The sequence below is a fragment of the Schistocerca piceifrons genome, chromosome 5, assembly GCF_021461385.2.
Source record: "Schistocerca piceifrons isolate TAMUIC-IGC-003096 chromosome 5, iqSchPice1.1, whole genome shotgun sequence".
NCBI classification, from domain to species: Eukaryota; Metazoa; Arthropoda; class Insecta; order Orthoptera; family Acrididae; genus Schistocerca; species Schistocerca piceifrons.
Genome location: NC_060142.1, coordinates 574188271 through 574215213, shown reverse-complemented (window position 1 = coordinate 574215213; position 26943 = coordinate 574188271). Strand labels below are relative to the sequence as shown.

At 36.3% G+C, this 26943-nt stretch overlaps 1 protein-coding gene across 1 annotated transcript in view; it reads right to left on the bottom strand.

The window, feature by feature from the left end:
• Positions 1-11824: 11824 nt before the first annotated feature.
• Positions 11825-26943, bottom strand: part of LOC124798593 (centrosome-associated protein CEP250-like) — a 457139-nt gene continuing 442020 nt past the window's right edge. The window contains exon 19 of the mRNA XM_047262059.1: positions 11825-21338. Coding sequence (XP_047118015.1) covers positions 21285-21338 — 54 coding nt within the window. The 3' untranslated portion in view covers positions 11825-21284. The remainder of the gene's footprint in view (positions 21339-26943) is intronic.

The following is a 26943-nucleotide window of genomic DNA, read 5'->3' as shown; positions in this document are numbered from 1 at the left end:
ATGTTTCACAAAACCCAAAGAAATTCTGGCCATGTGTAAAGGCTGTTAGTGGCACCAAAGTTAGTTCCAATCCATAGCTAATGAGACAGGAGCTGCAATTGAGGGTAGCAAAGCAAATGCCAAAATGCTTGACTCCATTTTCAAATATTCCTTTACAAAGGAAAACCTAGGAGAACTGCCCCCATTTAATCTTTGTACTACTGAAAAGGTGAGTGTAATAAGTATTAGTGTCAGTGGTGTTGAGAAACAGCTGAAATCATTAAAATTGAACAAAGGTCCAGGACACTATTGAATTTGCTGCTGAGTCAGCCACTTTTCTAACTATTCTCTATCATAGATCTCTCAAACAAAATACAGTGGCCAGTTCTAGGAAAAAGAGCACAGGTCACACCTGTCTACAAGAAGGGTAGTAGAAGCGATCCACAAAACTACCGTCCAGTATCTTTGACTTCGATTTGTCATAGAATCTTAGAATATTTTCTGAGCTCAAACATAATGAAGTATCTCAAACAGAATGACCTCCTCCATGCTAACCAGCATGGATTCTGAAAATATCAGTCATGTGAAACCCAACTTGCACTTTTCTCATATGACATACTGAAATCCGTGGATCGAGATATTCAGGTACATGCAGTACTTCTTGATTTCTGAAAAGCATTTGGCTCAATGCCACACCTATGCTTATTGTCAAAAATATGATCATATGGGTTCTCAATTGATTTCTGGCAAGATGTAGGGTATTTTGGTTGGGAGGATGCAGCATGTTATTTTGGATGGAGAGGCACTGTTAGAGATAGAAGTAACTTCGGATGTGTCCCAGGGAAGTGTGTTGGGACCCTTGCTGTTCATGTTGTATAATAGTGACTTTGTGGACAATATTAATTGTACTCTCAGTCTTTTAGATGATGCCATGATTTATAAAGAAGTAATGTCTAAAAGAAGTTGCATAACTATTCAATCAGATCTTGATAAGATTTCAAAGTGGTGCAAAGATTTGTAAATTGCTTTACATGTTCAAAAATGTAAAATTGTACACTTCACTATATGAAAAAAAAAAAATGTAGTATCTCATGACAATAATATCAAAGAGTCACAGATGGAATTGGCCAACTCATACAAATACCGGCATGTAACACTTTGTAGAGATATGAAATGGAGTGGTCACATAGGCTCAGTCATGGGTAAAACAGGTAGTAGACTACAGTTTATTGGTAGAATGCTAGGGAAGTACAATGAGTCTACAAAGGAGACTGCGTACAAATCACTTGTGCATCTGGTTCTAGAAAATTGCTCAAATGTGTGGGACCTGTACCAAATAGGACTAACAGGGAATATTGAACGTATACAGAGAAGGGCATCATGAATGGTCACAAGTTTTCCTGATACATTGGAGAGTGTCACAGAAGCACTGAAGAAACTAAACTTGCAGAGTCTTGAAGATAGACATAAACTATCCTGAGAAAGTCTACTAACGAAGTTTCAAGAACCAGCTTTAAATGATAACTCTAGAAATATGCTACAACCCTCTACATATTGCTCACATAGGGATTGTGAGGATAAAATCTGAATAATTACAGCACACACAAAGGCATTCAGACAGCTGTTCTTCCCATGCTCCATACATGAATGGAATGGGAAGAAACCTTTATAACTGGTACAATGGGAAGTACCCTCTGTCATGCACTTCACAGCAGTTTGCAGAGTATAGATGTTGAAGTAGATGTAGAGTCCAACTCAGTATTCCCTGAAATCTACTTCTACCAGTTTTTTCATTCTTCTATAAATAATCTAGGTCAATATCCTGCATCTATGATTTATTAAACTAATGGTTTGGTAGTATTCACATCTGTCAGCCTTGTCTGGAATTTGAATTATTACTTTCTGGAACATGAGGATACTTCCTCTATCTCATATATCTTGCACACCAGGTGGTATAGTTTTGCCATTCCTGACTGTCACAGATATTTCAAAAATTCTGACAAAATGTTGTCTACTCCAGCAGTCTTGTTTGAACTTCAGTGTTCTGCAAATTCATCTTTATGTATCATACCTCCTATCTCATCCTTAACTACTTCCTCTTTTCTTCCTGTAATAGTGTGCACTAGCTTGTCTTTCCTACATACAAGTAGACTCTCCATATATTCCATCCACTTTTTAACTCTTCCTTGTTTGCTTAGTTCTGTTTTGCAACCTGAGCTCTTGATATTCAAACAGTTTCTTCTTTTATCTCCAAAGCTCCCCTAAGTGGCATCTATCTTTCCCCTAGTCATGCATTTTTCTACAGCCTTCCTTTGTCTTCCAATCATTCCTGCTTAATCAGTTTCATTTCCTGTCAGTGCCATTGTATCTCCTGTGTTATCTAAGAATTTCTATTGGGAGCTTGAATTAATTCTCACTGTTGATGAAGAGTGGGCAGTAGTTGTATTAGCACAGTGCAGCAGACAATGACATGAGATCTATTTAACAGTAGAAACAATAGGTTTTCCAACATGTGTGTGATTTTGAGTGGAGTGAAAAGAAGATACCTTTTTAGTGCCTTGAACATGTTGGGTTACAGCAGGTGGTATTATTTTCCTTTAGCCTTAAGAAATCTGCTGTGGAAAACCATTATTTGCTAATGGAAACATGTGTAAAAAATGCTCTGTCAGAAACAACTTGCAGAGACTGGTTTCAATGATTCAAAGACAATAATGTGGAGGTGAGTGACGAAATGCATTCTGGTCAGTGTGGTGTACCATGAGCCACTAGACAAATGCCTGGAATATGCTCAGAGATGTGACAAAGTCATTCTGTATCATGACAGTGCTAAATCACTTGTTGCAAACCGAGTGAAGGAAACATTGGAGGGACTTTAGTGGTATGTCTTACCCCACCTGCCATATTCACCAGACGTTACCCTTCTGATTATGATTTGTTTCAGTCCATGCAGCATGGCTTTCATGAATAACACCATTTTAATTATCTTGAAAACTGGCAGGATGAGTGGATAACCTCAAAAGAACTTGAATTTTTTTGTCACAGAATCCCGTTGTCACCCAAAATGATGGAAAAGATTGTACATACCGAGAAACATTACTTTCAGTAAATATATCCTTCTACTAAAATAAATATGTGTCCATCAAATAGTGAGAACTGATTCAAGTACCCAACATGAGGCACTGTCTTTTAGTCTATGAGATCCTTTGCTGCCTTCACTATTTCATCCCTGAAAGCTACCCATCCATCTTCTATTGCATTCCTTTCTTTTGTTTTCTGCCTGAAACTCTCAACAACCTTTGGTTCCTTCAGTTTATCCACATCCCATATCTCTAAATTCTCACCTTTTTGCAATTTCTTCAGTTCATAACCAATAAATTAAATTAGAATCACCTCTGAAGACACCTTACAGTTTAAAATCTGGTTTTGAAATCTTTGCCTTACAATTCTACAATCAATCTGAAACCTTCCAGTGCCCTAGGTCTCAATTCACATATGCATCCTTCATTTATGATTGTTAAGACAAATTTTAGCAATGATTAAATTATGTTCTGTGCAAATTTCTAACAGATGACTTCCTCTCATTCCTTTCTCATGGTTCACATTCTCCTACGATTACTTTTTTCCTTCCTTGTCCTACTGACAATTTTTCGCCCATTATAATTAAATTTTAGTTTCCCTTAAAGTATCTCAATAATTTCTTGTATCTCATCATACATTCTTTCAATATCTTCATTATCTGCAAAGCTAGTGGGAATATAAACTTGTACTACCATAGTGGGTGTTGGCTTTGTGTATCTTGGCTATGATAATGCCATTCTCTGTGCTGTTCACAATAGCTTCCTTGCATTCCTATTTTCTTATTCATTATCAGACCCACTGCTTTATTACTCTTACATGTTTCTCTATTTATTACCCTGTACTGATCTGACTTGAAATCCTGTTCTTCCTGCCATTGCATTTCACTAACTCCAACTGTCTCTAACTTCAACCTATCCATTTTCCTTCAGTTCTCCAGCCTGGTTAATGGATGTAACTTCCTATGCTCCAACCCATAGAATGACAGTTTTGTTTTACCTGAACACATTACCCTTCTGAGTAGTCCACACCCAGAGATCCAAATGGGTGGCTATTTTACCTCCAGAATGTTTTTCCCGAGAGGATGCCATCGTCGTTACGCCATACAGAAAAGCTGCATGTCATTGGGAAAAAACAGCTGTAGTTTTCCCTTACTTCCAGCTGTTCACAGATCAGTCAATAATCCAAACTGTGCCCTGCAACTACTGAAAAGGCTGCTGTCCCTTTTTAGGAATGACGGATTACTCACTCACCCCTCCATTACAGTTGCACCCACTGTACAGCTACCCATATCATTGAGGTACACAAATCAAACCATCTTACTAACGTGTGGTTCATGGGGGAAGTTGGGTAATAGTTAATCATTAATACAGAACATGTAATTACTTTATAACAGCCACTTCTCTTTTGTTAAAGTGCATGTTGACTTGTTCCGCATTCCACATTCCTGAGTGCTGCTTGGTACATTCTACAGTATGTAACAAATGATTTAATGAATTCCATATGTGAGTAATTGAAGAGGAGTTTTGTGACCATGTTTCTTGCCAAACTGTCAAAGATTCTCATGAATATGTACATCAATATGCACTTAACTCCTTTCTGCAGCAAACTAAGATTGCATAGTCCACTATATAGATCAGTTTCCTTCTAGCACAGAGTTAGTGATGATGACAAACAATGTTTGGTGCCAAAAGTCTATTAAATTGTTTTCATTTCACTTAGTGATTTAGTAAATCATAATCTGTATAACAGTCTTAACAAATTTTTATTCCAAAAGGCAACTATCATTCATTAAGTACATGACATTACAACAGGTGCATTCCACATGGTCTGTAAGTATTTAGTACTTTTGACCACCTTTACAGAGAGATAGTGTGTGTGTGTGTGTGTGTGTGTGTGTGTGTGTGTGTGTGTGAGAGAGAGAGAGAGAGAGAGAGAGAGAGAGGATGATATATACTTATTAAAAAAACCAAGGCTACATTCTGCTATAAGTGAATGGTTGCCTTTCCTCATTTTTATGCCTGCCATTCCCATTACTAGAGTATTAACCTTCATCATTTTCATTGACATACCGTGTAATACCTATATATCAAATCACAAGCCTTACCTAGTTTGTAACTATCCACCTTTGTGGTATTTGTTCACTTTATGTTCAGTTCTGTTTCCTGCATCAAAATACAGAGATGTAGTAAGCCTTTGGGTAATAAGTGCCTTGTCTTAGGTTTTGCTGACCTTTGTGAGCAGACAGTGTGATGGCCCAGTGACAGCCTTACTGCACTTATTTTAAATGTTTTCCTTTACACCCTAGTGGTTTGTCCGAGTATTCTTATGTTTCCCTCTTCAGCTTTTCCTGATGGATATATTCACTATATGGCTCTCATGTCTGCTGCCACATCATGTTTTGTGTATCCCGCAATGGCTCTTCAAGGCAACTGCTCAGAATCATCAAAAAGTGGCCATTTGTTACTGGTGTCAAGTAACAACTCTCAATGTCCACTTTGTGACAGTCCTGATGGAGTCTGCATTTGAAAGTAGTGCATTTTCTATTGAGTTGCTTGCTTGCCACTGATGATATCAGGTTCCTTGCTTGTTGCTGATGATATTGAACAGTTACCTTGAGGAAATATTATGGAAATGTACAAAATGTGATGAAATGGCACACCTGAGAGACATGCAGTTTTAGGTTTGTTTACACAATATTATGAGAAGTAAAGTTGCTACTTGCCACATAGCAGAGATGCTGAGCTGTGGATAGGCACCACAAAAGACTTTCTCAATTAAAGCTTTTGGCCACTGGCCTTCATCAGTAACAGACACACAAACGCACACTCACACATTCATGCAAATGCAACTCACACACTCGACTGCAGTCTCAGGCAACTGGACCCACACTGCCGACACACTGGCAATGTGCTTTCAGTTGCCTGAGACTGCAGTTGTGTGTGTGAGGAGTTGCATGTGTGAGTGTGTATGTATGTGTGTGTGAGTGAGAGAGAGAGAGAGAGAGAGAGAGAGAGAGAGAGAGAGAGAGAGAGCATTGTTGGTGAAGTGAAAGTCTTTTTGTTGTGCCCATCTGCAACTCAGCATCTCCACTATATGGTGAGTAGCGACTTTCTGTCTCATAATAGTGTTACATTCCATCCTGGCTTTTCCATTGTTTGTTTGTTTACACAAAATACATAAGCAGTCAATATCTCTGGAGCTCAGTTTTAAACTGATAGTTTATAGTTGTTCCAAACACATAGCAAAACAGATTTAACTTTATTCACTGACAGGTTTCCTTTGTAGTGTATCATGACTGTAACACAAGATTAGGATATTTCATCCAACATTCAGTACCTGGTCACAGTATGTTTATTGTTCCTACTATGTCCAAAGCGCTTAGGAGTTATTCTCAGTTTTGAAATACTTCAATTCAGCTTTTTCACTTTATTTCTCCTTTAGTTTTCTTTCCAGCAATAAACAATATGAGACAGCTATTACTTTCATGACAGCAGTGACAGATGAAATTTAAGGGAAAAGTAATTGTGAATACGAATTTATGACATCTGTCTTCTGCTGTCTTTGAACATTTGCTGTATGCTTCAGTGAAAAACCTCTTTCATTTTCAGTCACACTTTAACATACAGATGGTGCAAAAGTAGCTTTATTGCTTATGCAGACAGCAAACATCCTATCACAGAAGGAAAGTAAATATTTAAAATTCATATTCACAATTATTTTAATGTTAAACTTCATCCTAGTTGTCATTCTCACAAAATTAACAACTGTCTCAATCTTGTGAATCCTTATGTGAAAAACTGAATCAAACAGAAGGTGAACACCTGAGATGAAATAATTGGAAATGGACTTGAACTACTAAATATGTCAGTTACAGAATGAATAATAAACATATCAACTGGAAACAATTTGTTGCTAAATACTGTAATAGAACACAGCTGTCATGCAGTGGTAGAAATCATGTGAGAAATAAAAAGATGTTTTGTGATGTGAATGGTTCCAGCATTCCCAATGTAGAGGAAATTTTGGATATGATTTTGTTTGCTAATGAGTTACATCTTAATTTATCTAACTGTGTTAATTTACATAACATGCATGTAGGAATTCAGTAACCAATCTGTTATTCACAAATAATATTTTCATGATTGAAAGGTTGATACCTCCTGAAATGTACAGTAGGCATGCATTTTGACCTATATTATTGAAGGAAAATGGTGAGTGAGCATGTATAGTTTCTAATCTGTGGGTTAGAACACACAATGCAGAAGGTTATTTCTAACAAGATGCTCCATCTAGATTAGAGTCGAGTGTCTTATTTGTTGTGTCACCATTCCCCCCCCCCTCCCCCCCTCCCTCTCTCTCTCTCTCTCTCTCTCTCTCTCTCTCTCTCTCTCTCTCTCTCTCTGCAAGCTATGTAATTTTCATGTTGTATCCTCGATATAAGATCTGCCCCACCAGGACTTTTCTACCTAGCATACTGACAGGGTGTGTAAAGCATATTAATTCGCTTAAAGTGGAGCATCTGAAGCAAAATGCTAAAGAGATATTGCTGTGATACTTGTGCAATTGATGATACTTGTATCATAAGGAAAGTGTACTCGTCCATATTGTGCTCTGGTATCTCATTTTTTGCATTGTTACATGTACTGTTAGGGACACTGGCATGGCCCCAGTGATGGATAGGGGAATGCCTGGCAGATATGCAGGGTAGGTGGGAAATAAAATATCATCTGCAGACCAAAATGACAACCAAAATCCATGCTACCTCTGACTTGGAGCAAGCGGCAGTATGGTCAGCGTCTCTTCACCAAGAGCTGCGGCTGTGACAATCCCTGGTTCTAACAAGCCTAGTGGGCAACCACTGGACACCATTGCTTACAAGCAACCGTGGCTCATGGAAGTAACAACAGCAACACTCCAGGTGGTAATCAACTCATCCTCCAAGAGACAGCAGCAAGGCATTCCGATTCTGGGGGATCCGGGCTTCTGTGAATACAGAGAAAATCAGAGTTCTCTGGCAACCTCCCACTCAAGACAACAACATACTTAGGGACTCTCAACATTAACACTCTCATACAGCGTGGAAAGCTGCAAAACCTAGTGGCAGACCTCGATAGACAGAACATTCTAATCCTTACGCTCCAGGAGACTCGCATCACAGATGAAGACACCAAGGACTACAGCAAATACAGCATCTTCAAAAGCAAAACTAACAGGTGCATTGCTCCACTACTAGCGATGGCCTTCATGGTTCACAAGAGCATAGTCAAATCCATAAAAGAAGTTACACAAGTACACAACTGACTGACGACTATGTGGGTTCAGTGCACTATCGAAAAGCACACACTTTTCAACACACACACACCCAATAACCAGAGTAACAAGAAAGACCCATAGGCCACCAAAAAATTCAGGTTGACCCCCAAGAAAGTGATGTCCAAAGTCCCCAGAGATGATGTCAAACTCTTCCTGGGTGACTTTATTGCACAGATTGACAGAGAAAAATAACACAGGAAAACAGACAGAAATTATCCAGTGCATAAATTTACTAAAGAATGCCACATGACTCATAGAACTCTGCCAACAGAGCAACCTCAAGCTCATGTTGACATCTGTCAAAAAAGGCCACAGAAAGAAAAAAAAACCTGGCGCTGAGTTCCACATTGACCATGTGGCAACCTCACACCCAGTACAAAAAGAGATCCACAATATGCAGGTGTACAACGGTGTCAACGTCAACTCGAATTATTACCTCACATGTGTCAAAGTCAGATTCACCCCAAAGAGAAGTTTCAATAAGAAAACCCCTTTACCAAAATTTGACACACAGAAGATCGCAGAAACTGGAGTGAAAGAAGCTTGGGAAAAAGAACATGTAAATTTCCACTGAAAAATCACAGAAAAAGCACAAGCCCTCATTTCTCTGGACAAGAACATCAAACAGCCTTGGTGGGACACCGATTGTGAGAATCACTCATCACTAGGAAATTTGCATACCAGAAATATAATAGCAAAAGATCCTCAGAAAATTTACAGGCTTTCAATGAAACATGAAAAAAAACTGCAAAAATTATCAGACAAGCCAAAGAGAATTCGTGAAGAAAAGTTGGGCTTCTGAAACTGCAACACAAGGGATTCCTACAGGATGCTTGCAGGGCAAATCTGAGGATACACACCACTGAACCTCTGCTTCAGGAAAAGTGATGGAAAATTGACACTGGCAAATAAGCATAACTGCGAGATGCTGGCACAGTATTTCTCAGAACTTCTGGATTGCCCAGAACCCACAGAGATATTCCCAGAGGAAGAACCAACAGAGAAGCACACAGGCTCACTACCCTCAACACAAGTGGAGGTCCACAGACGCATCCTCAAACTCAAAAACAACAGAACATCTGGTGAAGAAAGTATAGTGGTCGAACTACGGAAAAACTTCAGACCAAACTCACTTAGAGAACTCACACAGATTATCACAGACATGAGGACATCACAAAAGCTACCAGATGACTGGAAATGTGCACTGATTCATCCATTACATAACAAAGGCGACCGCACAGACGTAAACAATTACAGGAGCGATTCCCTACTACAAGTCGCACACAAGATCCTTTCAGCATGCCCTCTCAAAAGGACACAGTACCAGCTGGAACACAAGATTGGGGAGTACCAGACGGGCTCCTGTGCAGAGCAAATCTTCAATCTGAAGACTACACTAAAAATCAGAACCCTCAGAAATATAACACTCATTTGCACCTTCGTTGACTTTAAGAAAGCGTATGACTCTGTTGACTGCTAGTCATTATTCAGCATCCTATACGAACAAGGTTTGGACAACAAGACACTCTGAATGATCAAACAGACACTGACAAACATGACATCAAAAGTGAAATTTATGGGGGAAATCTCTGAACCCTTTGAGATCAGGACAGGCATGCATCAAGGTGATGGTCTCTCACCACTCCTCTTCAACCTAGTGTTGGACAAAGCCATTAAGGAATGGTGAATGAGCTGAAATTACAAGGATACTGGAAACCAGAGTGACCAGAACGACCCAAGGATGAACTAGAAGTTGGCTGTTAAGCCTTTGCAAATGACCTGGCACTACTTGCAGACAACGAAACCACAGCAATCAGACAGGTAGAAGTACTGAAAGAGTCCACAGAAAAGGTAGGGTTAGAGATTTACTTCCAAAAAACAGTTCTTCTGCATGAAATTCGACATACTGAATTTAAACACAAAATATGGCAAAATCAACAGAGTAACACATTTTAAATACCTAGGGGAAGTACTTGAACCAACAGGAAAGGAGAAAATCACCAGATCACTAGGTTACTGAAGATGAAGAGAGTGTTATACAGAACACATGGTACCTACAACAAAAAACGTCTGTCCACCTCCATCAAAATTAGTCTCTACAATACTGTAATCAAGCCTGAGGTGCCATACACCTGCGAGACACTGACGCTACACACCAAGGGTAACCTAGAGAAGATCCTCACAGAGGAAAGAAAAATTATGAGGAAAATTGTTAGACCAAAAATCACAGGTGAAGGATAGAGGCTTCACTCCAGAGACACCACAGAGAAGTTGTCCAACCTCGCAGCAGACATCAGAAAAAAGCAACTAAAATTTTACGGCCACATCAGCAGACTCCCACAGACCACACTCACCAAGAGAATACTCAGATACATACAGAGGCTCAAAACCACTACACCTTGGATAGCACAAGACAAAATTGATCAGGAAAAAGCACAGGTAGAGTCAGCAGACATCACAGACAAAAGCATCTACAGACACAAAATACACAAGTAGGAATAATATCAGAGGAGACAGCACACAAAGACCAAAGTGGACCAAAGAAAGGAAGAGGGCCTTTAGTGAATGAATGAAAGACTACTGGAAGAACAGGAAGAGCAAGTAGTCATAAATGCTTTGAGTTGTCTGATAACTACACACTTAAAGCTGTCATGCTTTCTCATTTCTGTGTAATCTGTATCTAGTGTAGCAGTATATTTACTCAATTTTATATAAAAACAAAGATGAGGTGACTTACCGAACGAGAGCCCTGGCAGGTCGATAGACACACAAACAAACACAAACATACACACAAAATTCAAGCTTTCGCAACAAACTGTTGCCTCATCAGGAAAGAGGGAAGGAGAGGGGAAGACGAAAGGAAGTGGGTTTTAAGGGAGAGGGTAAGGAGTCATGTATGTCTGTATGTGTGGATGGATATGTGCGTGTGTGCAAGTGTATACCTGTCCTTTTTTCCCCCTAAGGTAAGTTTTTCGGCTCCCGGGATTGGAATGACTCCTTACCCTCTCCCTTAAAACCCACTTCCTTTCGTCTTCCCCTCTCCTTCCCTCTTTCCTGATGAGGCAACAGTTTGTTGCGAAAGCTTGAATTTTGTGTGTATGTTTGTGTTTGTTTGTGTGTCTATCGACCTGCCAGCGCTTTCGTTCGGTAAGTCACCTCATCTTTGTTTTTATATAAAAATTTTCCCACGTGGAATGTTTCCTTCTATTATATTAATATATTTACTCAAGGTGACACTTTATTACCTAGTTGTAGTGTTGCAGTTTTATAATTAATGTTCTACTACATTTATTTGTACTTGTACTATGTCTTCTGAGCTGAGTATTATAATGTGACTTGCAACATATTTTGAAGTGCTTGTTGTACTGTAAGGTTATAGTTACATTTTTCACTCTTTTCACACATTATCTCAGACATCAGTTAGGTAAGGGAATTAAATAAAGAAAAGGTGAGATTAGAATTTCTCATTTTCCTTTCTTTGGAACACATTTTTACATTAGGTAACAATTTATACAGCTCCATAAGGATAAGAGTATATGGTCCTGGTCTATACCTTTGTTGGTAAACTCTTTCTAGCACAGAACATCACTCTTCAAGCCAAACTATAATTTGATCCTTTTTCAACAGATATAAGAATATAGTAAGATAAATTATCACATAATTAGTTACTTTGCATTAATAACAAGATATTATTAGCAAATTCTTCAAATCACTTCACAGCAATAAATTACACCTAACTGCTTAACTGGTCTTAAACATCACTTTCCTTGTTTTCTCCATAAACAAGGAACAGAGAGATATGTAACAGTTTTAACAAAATTGTAAGTGACAGGAACACTTGTGTAAAAGTGACTAATGTTACACCATGTAAGTAAGGAAATAAATTGTCCAAATAAATAAAACTTCACCAGTTTAGAATTAATCACAAGTTCAAACTGTTTTAAGGAAACTCTGAAACATGCAAAAATAGGAGAGGGGAAATTCATTTTCTTCATGATAAAAACTTTAACAAAATTATAGCTGCAGGTGCAGTGCACTGCTTACACTAAAAATATTCTTAGATGAGAAAAAAAAAACAGTGACAGCAATACATTACACATTAAATTTTAGTTCAAAATTAAATATATACCCAGGTGAGGAGGAGAAACAGTGACAGCAATACTTTTTCCTTTGTGCACACTATAGTTTTTAGTGTAATGATAGTACAGCAAGCATGCTTTATAGACAAGTTGTACACAACCATTCATGGAAATAATAATCCAAATGAAATTATTATTTCAGTACCAGATACAATTTCAGTTACAAATGTTAACTTTCAGATAAGTTAAATGTTTGTTTCTGACATTCAGTTACAAGCATTATTATTATCATTTTAGCAATGGCCTTGCAGCTGACATCAGTGGAAATGTAACCATGGGAGTATAAAAAGAAAATGTTTTGTGAAGTGGCATACCAAAGATTAGTTTAGAATTCCATCTTCAAAATGAATTCATGTCTGTTACAAAAATTCTAAAAGTGAAGTGTCTGGAATTTTTTTCAATAATATTTCCTTTTACTGAAAAAAATTGTGAGAATCCACCAGAAATAAGATTTGTGAGGGCTTGCAGTTTCTGAATCAGCTGATATTCTTGGTTGTCGAAATAAACATACCTTACCACAACTATTAAAGTGTCTTCATACACAAATAGACATTCAAGAGTAATTTGAAATAAGAAAGATATCATGCTATAAAGTGCTGTATACACTACCTATCACTGTGATCAGTTAAACAATGCAATTTCTAGAAAAGGCCTTTTGTCTGCTAAAGTTCATGTAGGTGGTCTGTGCTATGAAGTAACTTTAATATGTGCTAAGGGACAATCCAAATATGTGGAACATGAAACTTGGTCTAAAACTGAAAAATAAAAAACAATTATGAGTATTATAGATGGAACACAGTCCAGTAAACTGCTGCAACAGAATTGCAATACAATATCTTCCTGGTATCATTTACAAGGATACTGTCAGAGAGCAACAAACAAACAGTGAAACTTAGCAAGTATAACCAAATTTCTTTACAAGTGTCAATTCCTATGGCACCATGAAACTTATTATTCTAAACATACTTACTTAAAAATTCTACATAAGTGCCCTCATGGACAGTGACACAAGCAAAATTCACACATAAACAAGTACGGTTATAACCAGAATTAAGAAGACAAGGTAACATGAAATCAGACAAGCAACAAATGGCAAAGAAGCTGCCACTGAAATAACTTTCCTGATATTCGTTAAGAGTGATCAACATGAACATGTAATAAGAATAGAGAACATAATATGGAGTTAAAAACAATCATACAAAGAACTTATAGAAAAACACCAATGCAACATGGAAGAAAGAAAAAAAAAAAAAAAACAACAGAAAATATTTGTTGGAAACGATTGAAAGAATTTCAGTGAAATCTATCATGTACTTTCAATAGGAGTGGATGTGAATTTTTGTACATCAGCTTAGTGTGATTCTTGAAAGAAACACATGCAAGACAAATTGTGTATCTGTATGTGACACTTTTCTAATTAGCAAAAGGCACCTTTTGGGAGCAGTGATTCCCTGATCATGTTTCACAACCAAAGCAGACTGCAGTGGGTGCCACCAGACTCAGCCCTAACCTTTCACTCAGTATTATTCTTATACTGCCTGCCAACAGATGCTATTCTTACATATCTCAACTTCTAGAGTGCCATGTATAAGTGATAGCTGACAGGACAGTCAGGTACTGCATACAACTCAAAACTGTGAGCTATACAGTTAAATCCTATAAACACTGGGGGCAGACATCTTTTTAACAATGCAAGTCCTCATACTCAGAAGGTTGGAAACCTCATACAGTGTGTATCATCACATTGCCAGAGATATTATCCAACATGTAACGCTGTAGCCACATAGAATGTTCCCCAGTTTGGGATAATTAAGGTACACCAAGTTTTACGGAGGTTACAACAAGCTTAGTGAACAAAGGATATTGGAAAAACTGAATATAAAGGACTGCAAAATTCTTGTTCTTATTTATTTTAAGTCTGTGACTCACAGTCATCATATCATTAATGTAGTAGGCCTACTTCCATACTTCACCAGTGCAGTACTGCCTGAGAATCCAAAAGCTATGAACAGTATGGTTCCTGTAACTGATACCAGCAAAAGGATAATGTTTTTAGAAAGAATTCAGCAGTAAATAGGACTGGAATGCTTTCAAATTATGCTGTTTCATGCTTTGCAAATGTAATAAATATTGCTGAGACTTTCAGACATGGTGTCAAATAAAATACTCAGTAATATTTCAATAATGAACATGCTTGTCATTTTCAGGCAGTTTTGCCAGCTGATGAAGGCCTTGCAGTGCTCTTCTTCTGGCAGTCAACATCCTTCACTGAACTAACAGAGTTTTTAACAACATCTCATCTGAGGCAACACCCAATCCAGCAACAAAGGCAATTTCCACTTAACTGTCCTTGACCTTTGCTTTTGTGTTGCCCAGACCCCCTCTCAGATGAAAAGTCTAACTTCTTAACAAAGTATGATGCCTCCATAAGAAGAGTCATACTTATTCCTTCTGGTTGTAGCAGTTCTGCCAGAAGTGAAAAAATTCATTATACATAAGTGGCCACAAAGTATTCAGTTCAGAAAGAGACACAAAGTTGAGTTGCAGATGAACTGAACACAACCAAGCACTTATGGACAAGAATGAATACTTTACTGCTGGGAACTTCAAATTCTCTTTTGGTAAGTTTGTACGGAATTCAAATCTCTTACTGTTGCAAACTGTAAAGAGCAAGTAACTCAGCAAAACATTCTAGTGAATTATCTGTACCAACACAAAAAGTAGCTGCTTAAGTACTGAGAGAAGAGATACCTTTGGCATGTAAAGACTGAATGATCATATACCAATTAAGAACACTCCCAAACTGCTGTGTAGAAGTCACTACCAAGAGGAGTACAAAGTGCCATTTTATTTCTTTTTCCATTGATGCACTTTGTTTCTGAAAGGCATTGGCTGAGTTAGCTGAGGTTCATCAAATAATTTTATATGTTTACCCTGCCACTTTTTTTATCTTTAGACAGGGGCAGAACATGATAAAACCATTCAGTTCAAGGAAAGCAATATAATACCTATGGAAGCTAGCTACTGGCTGATGTTCATGAACTAAAATATCTGAGCAACAGGGTTAAGTAGAAAAAAGTATTAAATAATAAGAACATGGAAGTTGCATGCCGTCAAACAAGGAGAAAATACTTGTCCAGATTGGAGGACCAATTCTTAAATGATGTATTCTGTGGAAGCAGCTTGAACTACAATATGACACCTATCCTGCAAATTCGTACATGATCTTCAGTATCTGTTCATTTACAGTTGGACTCTTACTGAAAAGATATTTTATATCCAAACTGCACAGAGACACAAACACAGAGAAAAATGAATTACTATGTCAGACTGGTTCTCATAATTGTAATGTTTTATTACTTGTTTCAACTTGCTCTGCATGATAGGGACTCCAAAGTAAAATTAGGTAAATAACAAAAACATCCATAATGTTTTGTGTATTGGTGATAACTGTCATTTTAGACCCACTGGAAGTCTCCCAGCACCATTTTCATTTTTGAGGAACACAGTGAGAAGATGCATGAATAATTTTGAATTGAGTAAGAAGCACATTGTACTGCATATTAGAAGGCATTAACATGCTGAATCCTAAGATGTAATCTGGAATTAGTTGACAATGTGCATTTACGGAAGAGAATTTTTTCACTGTAACTCATGCCACAGCCTGTTAGTGTTCATCCAGGAACTAAAGAAATATATTTAAATCCAGCAATGTGCTTGAAAACCAGTGAAAAACTCTTCAGTTTATAATACTTCTTTTCAGAAAAAGCTTCAGTCACAAAGATTTTGTATGCAGATAGTGGAGATACACAGAAGTAGGGAATAGTTTACCCACAAATGATAACTGAAGTACTAATACAAACAAAAAGGATTCAGTTTAAATAAAAGTCTTCATAAAGAATTATCATGTCACTCTGGTTTTTGTAACTGTAGTATTTTATTACTCATTTCAACTTACTGTGCATTATATGGGCTCCAAATACACAAACTGATTCACATGTTTTACTTATATTCTGTGATGTACAACAATCTCAGTCGCTTGTTCATAAGAACTTTGAGGGAGACAAAAACAATAAATTGTATCTTAGGATGCCAATATAGTAACTCAGTTGTTATTTAAAACTTCGGGGGAATGTTAAGGTGAAATGTATTTACAACCATACGTTACAATGGTAATCAAATTTGTAAAAAGTGTGACAGAGCTTGCTTAGGTAATACTCCCTGACCTAGATGAACACACAGGAAACTATAGAGTAAACAAGATTCAGAAGCCTGCTATGTAAAAAGAATCTTATGCCATTTATTAGATACTTCAGTAAACCTACTGACAATCAGTGCAATTTTAGGTTACTGAACCCATTTGATAAAGCTGTTGCGGGTGACAGCTTTCACTCATGACTGCCATTGTAGGATTCTGTAATAGTTTAAGAAATGCCAATGAGTGAGTAAAAGAATTATGGAATTGGAATAAATACTCAGCCTAAATATTTGTCTACTGGAAGTGATTAAGCTTCATTAGTTATTTTTAAGTTATACAACTACTGGCTGTTTAACGCAAATAAATTTTACAATATTCATTGTTTATTGGAATAGTGTCAACACGTGTGCATGGATACATCACTATCATGTAGCATGCTCATAAAACACTCTTGAAAAATTAGTAACAAAAATTTCAGAAAGGTCTCTCACATATTCTGAGCTCTGGCAAAGTCTTAAGCATTGTTTACACTGATAAACAGTTGCTAAGAATCCTCTTGATATTAAACTCTTTTTTTGAAGTATAAGAATGTCCCTCTTCTTTTTAAATCAATTGCTTATCAAATGCATGGCTGGCAGAAAATTCTGATGATAACATGCAAAACAGCCTGCTATGCTGTTGTCATATTTTTATCCAGTAATGTAAATGTATCTTCAAATGGTAAACAGTTCCATTTACCATCTGCAAGAGTAAGGTAAAAGTTTCTCCTTTATTTTTATGAAACAAAGTCCTTGACTAATATTATGTCAATGTAAATTTGTTTTTAATTTCATGATATCTTGTTTCTAAAGGCTTTGAATGCTTTGAAATATGCTGCAATATCTATTATGTATGTTATGATTTCCGTACCTTTACTGAATAACTTTCTTTATTCTCACTATTCCAAAAAGAAAAGTAAGAGAACTTCAATTACACACCATACCTACAAAATGAGAGCAGGAGACCTTGGAATAGAAAAAGTATTCAGATTTTGACCATTTGTAGTTAATTTTCTCACACAATGGATGTAGTGCTGTACAACCATCTAGCAACTGCTTGCTGTGCTAGAGACAGAAACTATTAAATCACTTGAAGTTATCCATTTAAAGAGATAAACAATGTTCACATCTGTTGGAAATTATGTACATGGATCTTTCTAATCATAGCATAACTAAAAAAAAAGTCCTTTTGTAAAAGCTGGCCTGCTGTTTTAGGTATGCTGTATGTTACACCTACCATTTTCTTAGAATGCTGAGATGTTAGAAGAGTGTGCACAGAGAGCTGAAATGTTTAATTTCAACTCTGTCACCTGTCACTGTTTATGATAACCAACAATGATTTTGAATTTGTACTATGGTTTACTTGAAAGAAAACTTATAGAAGATTTAGACAATGGACAGGATGAAATGCATCAAAAAAGAAATCATAGAAGCTACTGAACAACTTTACATCTGATGTTCCTTTTACACACCATTTACATTATTATTCTTATTGATATTTGGTGTTGTGAGCTTTTAACAGCCACAGAAATTAATTTCAACTCTACATACACATACATTTTACATTTTCCACATTAAAGAGTCAATTTATATTTACACAACTGAAAATGGCATTCAACCATGGACTTCATTTGTAAACCCACTCGGATTTGTGCTTTACAACTTTAAAATATTTTAAGATTACATGGAAGATGAAATCATTTGTAGAAAACTATTTCTTGAAATGAGTTTGTTGCATATTAATTCTTTACAAAAAATATTATACTGTTATTAAATTGAAAATCAAATACAATTAGCCATTAGGCTCTAGATACTACTACACATGGAATAGTGCAGTCTTTGGAACATTAAAAAATTGCAACTTATTCCTCAGATATTATCATCAGTTTACTGAAACAGTAATTAAAATTTTGTAACAATATTTCCTTAAAAGGCTGGCGACAGAGAAACAGTTTTCTTAAAATGAAACAGAATGTAAAAAATGGAAGATATGATTAAAAACAGCAATGAAGTTGTTAAATTTTTGAAATCAAATTTAAAGAATCTCATTCATTACAGTATCACATATTTACCTGTTTAAGCAATTGTCCTTGAACACACATTTCATAAACAACACAAGGTCATACGGAATTAAAAGATATTTTCACACAAACCATTTCCTGAATATACACTCCACAACCTTGGCAGCTCCATCATCCTACAACATTAATACTGGTACAACCATCAAATAAGTAGTGTAGTACATATGAATATAGTTATATTTATATAATGGCACAGGTAATGGCAGTATAGCTTTGACAATCTTGCCACTCCAACTCCTACTGATTTCCAAACAAGCCAACAACAATTCTTTTGCATCGAGCATATATGAATATGTTACAAATGGATGGTCAGCTATAGAGATACAAATTAATGTTTATCTAGGGACCAAAGCTTAATTTTGACTTTTTTGTGATGTATTCTTTAGTTACATGTCAGGATAGCCTGTACGAACAAGTAGTATTCTGCATGGTTGTGACATTAAAGTGTTTCTTCTATAGATTAAAATGAATTTTACCATCTATGAATATTTAATACCACTGAATGTCAAGACTCCCAAAATTTAAGCTTTTCACATATTTTAAAAGATATTCCCTTGTTTTTATCAGAGTTTTTAAATTTATATAAATACATGTTCAAACCTCTTAGTTATCTTTTACATGACCTTGAAACTCACATGGCTACATGGAAGGTTAGAGAAGTACATACTTCAAATGTTCAAAAAGCACTATACAGGAAGAGAATAGGTTGCAATGAAATAAATTTTTGCATTTTGGAGTTCAGTACTGATAGAGTTGCTTAAACTCTGGGAATCCACCCAGACGGATGTATTTAATTCTCTAAAGAAATAATCCATACTTTACTTGCCAAAAGCATATTCCTCTAAACGTTATAGGCAGCTTTTGATTAGTTTCAGCAAGTACTGGAATATCTTGTTAACAACAGATCCGTACATTTCTCTGCTGATCAAAGCACGAACACAGTTCATTCTTTCCTTGACCACTAACATTTTTATACCTTATGCACCTTCATTTACAAGAAATAGTGCCACATTACATACAACAGATTTTCTTTAAAGTCAGTCAACGTCATATAGTAATATGTACAAAGAATGACTTTTATTCAATCCATAAATGACTGCAGTGTTCCCATAGTGACATTTGTTGTGTAGTGACACTAACCAAATTTATTTATTTCACAAATACTTTGGTGTTTATAAATAATATTGGCATCGGCCTTATCATATGGGAAAATGCAATCAAATATGGCCAGTATTTATTCTATAACAGTAATCATGCCACTGCATATTCAATTTTTATACAATCAACTATTATCAACAAAAAATATTTTTGAACACTTTTTGTTCTGTTGGAAAAATTATATCTATTATCTGTCATTATACATTTAATCAATGTGGCTACAGCACACAATATGTTGGAAATATTTAGTAATAAAATTGTGCAATTTGACATTCCTTCTAAAATTAATTTCACTCAGATATTAAAAAAAACTGAGAGAGCAATGACTTAATTCACAAAATCTCATGCACTAGAAAATTTCCTGTTTTATTTCATTGAATGATATCTAACATTGTGTAACAGTTCTACTGAAATACAGAACTACTATGAAATCTACATAAATGTTGAAAATCAAAACAGAGCACACACATTGTTATTTTGAAAAAGAAATGAAAATAGTCTACCCGAGAAAAGAAGGCATTTCGAAGTGAAAGTCATTTAAAAAAAAAAAAAAAACACATTAATATGACTTTCTCTTGTGTTTTTATTCTTCCCCATCACTACCCAGCTTGTGCTTTCTTAAAGCACTCTCCACCATAGGAAGACATGGTTCAGTGAGTTGCTTTATTTATTGTCAACACCTCCCCATATTTCACATTTCCTTTCCTTTTTCACAGTACAGTAACAAGGCTAAAAAATATTGTAGACACTGCTTTCTGCATTTAAGTGGCATGCGTGTATTATTGCTATAATAAGCAGGAGATGTCAGAAACTCATTTTTTCTTCACACGCCATTTTCTCACTCACAGCACAAATAGTCATTTTGCAAAGTAGTTAGTTGTCATTTCACACACACTTCACTCACATGTTTGTATCAAAATGTTACGGCATCAGTTAACTAAATACGCGGTTGTAAAATACACACATACCGTGTGCTAGCAATGTCTTTAGAGTGAATATCACCATTTCAACAACTGTGATGCACTTAATTCAACCTGTCAGCTGAAGGCCAGACTCCCATAGTTTGTGGGCCATTAATGGCAGTGCATTTATAGACAGGGAGGAACTTATTGTGCAAAATAAGTGCAGCACATTTTATTATGAAATCTTCATGTTCATATCTTGATTTGGACACAAAATTGTTTCAGAAGATATGCACAGACATCCTGCATATGGAAATGTTCATGTATAAGGGATGCACAGCACCTTTTTGAAACTACTTCTTCTTTGCTTGTGAAGAACGATAATAACCAAAAACATTTCACATACCTAAGGTAGAATCTGGGCTCAAGGGTTCCAAACTGTCTTGATCAATCTATAAAAGGAGAAAAAATTGTATACTATAACAATGACATGTTTTTCTGGTTGTAAATTTAATGTAAACATAATCATTACAAATTAAAGTATTGCAAGCTATATCCATCCAAATAATATCTCTAAGCTTTCAGTGTGAAAATGGAAAACCTTGGCTGAAATGTAAACAACAGCAAGAGAAAAGACAGCCACTGCATTTTTAAGAGAGAGGAGAGAGTTTAGATTAGATTAGTTTTACTTTCATTCCAATTGATGCATAGTGAGGAGGTCCTCCAGGATGTAGAACATGTCAGAAAAACAATAAAGCATGACAAATATTTACAACTAAAAAAATAAGGTAATGTACCTTCCACAGGTCCCAAGTGAATATAAAATTTAAAAAAAAAAATTAATTTATAAGGTAATAAACATACAATGGAACTACTACAATACTTACTTACAATGAACACATTACTGCACTAAAATGGTACAGAAGTTAGATCCTACTTTACACACACACACACACACACACACACACACACACACACACACACGTACGTACAAATTCAGGTGATTCTAGTGAGAAATTCATCAATGGAGTAGGAGTTGGCCACCAATAAATCATTTAGGCTTCTCTTAAACTGAATTTCATTGGTTTTTAAGCTTTTTATGGCTGCTGGCAAGTTATTGATAATGTGTATTCCTGAAAAATGCACACATTTTTGCGCAAGAGTACGCATTATTCAGGAACACACATTTTCAATAACTTGTGTAATTCTGTGTATGTGTTCTACAGTGCACTCTGAACAACACAACTTTGACAGCAAAGTTACAATATACATTTGTCTACCCATAGATATCTGAGCTTTCAAAAGCTTGCATTGCCATCTTCATCATAAGCAGGAATAAACTACTGATGTGTAGGATTGTAATGTAATTTCCATTACAGGGAAACTGCGAACTTCTTTGAGATAGTTTCAAAGTATGTCTGTGACGAAAGGTGAGTCAAGATGGCACTATCACAAGAATAGTGCTGTCAAGAGCATGGATGATTGACACAATCATTGATGCTGTTCCCTACCATGGGACAGTACTTTACTGAAGACACCTTCACTGCCATGCAGGGCAGTTTGTGTGCTTCAGAGAAGCTGAGGGCTATGCTGGCAGTAGCTCAGATACCAGCAGGGCCTCTCAAGCCCAGCAGGCCTTGACAGAGAAGCCAGATGAAGTGTGTCCCACACCATAGGGCAGGGAGAACTCAAAAGGCATAGAGAAGCCAACTTTCCTATGGGAGTAAATGCCAAAAAACCCAAGTCCACCAGGATGTGGTCATGTTATGGAACAACCACAAGGGCCTCGAATAATGGAGAGACATACAGCACATGACTTCAGCAAAGGAAAAGGATGAAAGATTGGCCAATAGTAACTTAGAATATTTGAATAACCTTGAAACCTGGTAAAATTAAAGAAAGGCTGGAAGAGGTCATGAAATTTACGTACAATATTGTGGCACTACAAGAAGTGAGACGGCAAGAGCAAGGACAGATATTCCTCCATATTCTTAATTGGAAAATTAATATTTTGGATCTTCTAAAGTGACTAGGTTCAGCAACTTTTGCAATCAGAATAATTGCCAATTTTGAGGATATAGATATTAGTAAGCTAACATACTTTGCATACTTTCACTCTCTGATGTCATATGGAATAATATTTTGGGGTAACTCAATACTTAGACATAGAAAGTGGTTAGAATAATGTGTGGGGTTCATAGTTGCATATTTTGTAGGCATATTTTTAAAAGATTGGGAATTCTTACAACAGCCTCACAGTACATTTACTCACTAATGAAATTTGTTCTTAACAACATGGGCCAGTTTAAAAACAACAGTGACACTCATGATTATAATACCAGAAAAAAACTTACACTATCCTTTACTCAACCTATCTTTGGCATAAAAAGGGGTAAATATGCTGCTATAAAAATTATTGACAAATTACCAGATGAAATAAAATGTCTGACAGACAGCAGTAATAGCTTCAAAAATAAACTGAAATCATATCTCCTTGACAACTCCTTCTATACCATAGATGAATAAAAAATCAAGTATCACATGTGCATTTCTTGTGCACTTGACACATTCCACATCATAATGGCTTCCATACCATGCAATTGATCAATGGAACATGCAACCAACCAACTAACTAACTCTGCTCTATTGTGGACCATAAAGAAGAACAGGTCTATATGGGACAGGATTTATAATAACAAGAGAGATTAGGAAAAGTCTTTTGGAATTTGAACTTATAAACAAAACACTCTGCAGACTGTGAATAAAAGGGAAATTCAGGAATATAATGATAATAACTACATATACACCAACAGAGGGAAGCAGAAGAAGGAATAAAAGAATAGTTTTATGAAGACCTTAAAAGTGCATATAGTAAAGTACAAAACTATGACCTGTTGCTAGTTTTGGGAGACTTTAATGCACATGTTGGGCAAAATGAATGAGGAAAACATCAGAGAGATACACTTTACATGAAGAAAGTAATGAGAAAGGAGCCATGTTATGTCAGTTCACTGCTAGAAATAATTTACTCATCAAGAATACCTGTTTTCTACACAAAAGAATACTCCTCAAAACATGGAAATCAAGTGTAAGTGAAGTAGTTAACCAAATGAACCATGTGTTAGTAAAACCATGATATGCCTTGACAGCTATCTAGGTATGGGGCTGTAGGGATCCAAACTGTGATTCAGACCAATATGTTGTAAAAGCCATAGCGAGAAATAAGTTAAATGTAATACATAAAACTGTAATGGAAAGAAAAGCAAATTTGAATCTAGAAAAACTGGATGATTCCCAAACTGTAAAAATATACCCAATAAAAATTAAATGATAGAAAATCCAGGGTGGAATAATGACAACATAATGAAAAGCACAGACTGCTGCTCACCATATTGTGGAGATATTGGGTTACAGACAGGTGCAAAAAAAGAACACTAAGCAATTATGTGTTTGGCCAAAAGGATTTCATTGAATTGGACAATATACACACTTTCATGCAAAAACAACACACACACTGTCTCTGTGTGCCAAGGCCAGACTGGCAGTCTGGACTCGGTAGCCAGAGATAGTGGTCATGTGTGTGTGTAAGTTGCATTTGCATGTATGTGTGTGTAACTTGTCTAATTCAGAAGGGCTTTTGACCAAAAGCTTACTTGTTTATCAGTCTTTTTGTTGTGCCTGTCTGCAACTCAACATTTCCACTATGTGGTGAATGGCAGTCTATCTTTTTCATAATATTGTCTTAAATAAACATTAAAGGTATCCTAACAGTCAGTGAGGAAGCAATGGGAAATCTAGGTAGATGGAAGAGGATACAAAGAAACAGTTGGGTTAGGAAGAAAGGAAGGAAATGAGTGATGTAATGACAAATGTAGACTAACAATACAACATAAAAATGTAGCAAGACTGGGAATGCTACAGAGAAAAACGAGAAGAAATGTTGTTGAGGTTTTCTGTCTGAAGACCAGTTTGATGCAACTCTCCATGTTACTCTGTCCTGTGCAAGCCACTTCATCTCTGAAAATTACTGCAACTTACATCCTTTTTAAGCTGCTTACTGTACTCGTCCATTGGTTTCCCTCTAAAACTTTTACCCCCCACACTCCCCTCCAGTACTTAATTAGTGATCTCTTGATCTCTCAGTTAGTGTCCTATCAACCAGTTGCTTCATTTAGCCAAGTTCTGCCACAAATTTCTTTTCTCCCCAATTCTGTTCAGTATCTCCGCATTGGTTATGCACTTCACACATCTAATCTTCAGAATTTTCTGTAGCACCACATTTCAAAAGCTTCTGTTCTTTTCTTGTTTTAACTGTTGTCACCCATGTCTCACTTCCTTCCATGGCTACATTCCAGACAAGTACCTTCAGAAAAGACTTCCTAATGCTTAAATCTATCATTTTAATTGAATCATCTGTTAGTTCTTGATGAAACATATAAATTAACTAAACAATCGCTATTTTTAGCCTTGTTTCACAATTTATTATTAATGTTATTGCACAACCTAGGTTTCGAGTTATAAGCCTGTTTTCAAGTACATTACTGATTCCCAAAGGTGAGAACGTACACATAAACATGATGACAAGGCAAAGATAATCTCAACTTTTTAAGGTATTGATCCACAGTTTAATGTACAATTACAACAATTACTATTTTTAACAAATTACACATATTATTACACATTCACCAATTATACTACAGTGACCGTACTAAAGTTATGCATCAGCCGAGATATTTTTAACTACAATGGACTGGGGCCCAAAGTTTTGCTTCTATCCTGGGGTTGTGATCTCATGTAAAAGAGATGAATAACTGAATTGGGTTTGCTCATTTAATAATAGGTGTGGGGATATACCCACCTGTTTTTTTAATTTCTAAGATTTATAATTGGTCAAATTTGGCCCCCTTTTCCTCTTTGTGTAGGACTTGTGCATCTATTGTGTATTTATGATTAGTATTCAGGCAATGTTCTGCAAAGGCCGAACCAGGCTTCCTCATTCTCCAGCTTCTGTGGTGTTCCTTAAGCCTGGTACAGATTGCCCTCCCCATCTGCCCAATGTAACAAGACTGACACTCATGGCATGTGATTTTATAAACCCCACTTTTTGTGATAGCTGGTTGTTTGTCTTTTGCATTGAACAAAAAACTACCTATTGTCCGAGAGACATAGAAAAACACTGAGAAACCCTTCGCCTACAAGATGTTACTTATGCTATGTGATATTTTCCATATAAAAGGTAATCTGCACCATTTCTTTTCCTGTTTGTCTGTGTTTTTCATTGGGGACAGTAGGGACATGGCTTGCTTCTTCATCTTTTTAGCTAAAATTTTATAATTGGTGTTGGGGTCAAATTCATTATTTATGGCTACTGTTTTTATTGTATTAAGTTCCTGGTCAAAGTCTTCTTGGGACATAGGGACAGAAAGGAGATGGTGGATCATGTGGTGGAATGCTGCTTGTTTTTAGGTTGTTGGATTTTGGGAGGAGGCTGGGATGAAAGTGTCAGTGAAGGACTCTTTTCAGTAAATTTCAAATTTATGGTTACTGTCTTCTATCTTCAAGCTAATGTCCAGGAAATTTATGTTGCCCTTATTCCCTCAACATCACCTATTTTAATCTGACTACATTCCATTACCCTTGTTTTGCTTAATAATGTTCATCTCATGTCCTCCTTTCAAGACACTCATCATTCCATTCAGATGCTCCTCCAGGTCCTTTGCTGTCTCTGGCAGAATTACAACGCCATCAGCAAACCTCAAAGTTTTTATTCTTTCTCTCTGAACTTTAATTATTTCTCCATATTTTTCTTTTGTTTCCACTGCTGCTCAATGTACAGATTGAATAACATCAGAGATATGCTACAACACTGTCCTGCTTCCCTCCAGTGTAATGCCCCAGTTTAGAATAAAATTAAAGGATTAGCTTCTGGAAAAATCTTTTTCACTCTCTTAATGAATTCTTTAATGCATAACTTAGATGTGACACATTGTACTTGTAATATTTGCTATTACCACTTTGTAATGGAACACAATAACGTATGTTAGAACAGAAATTTTT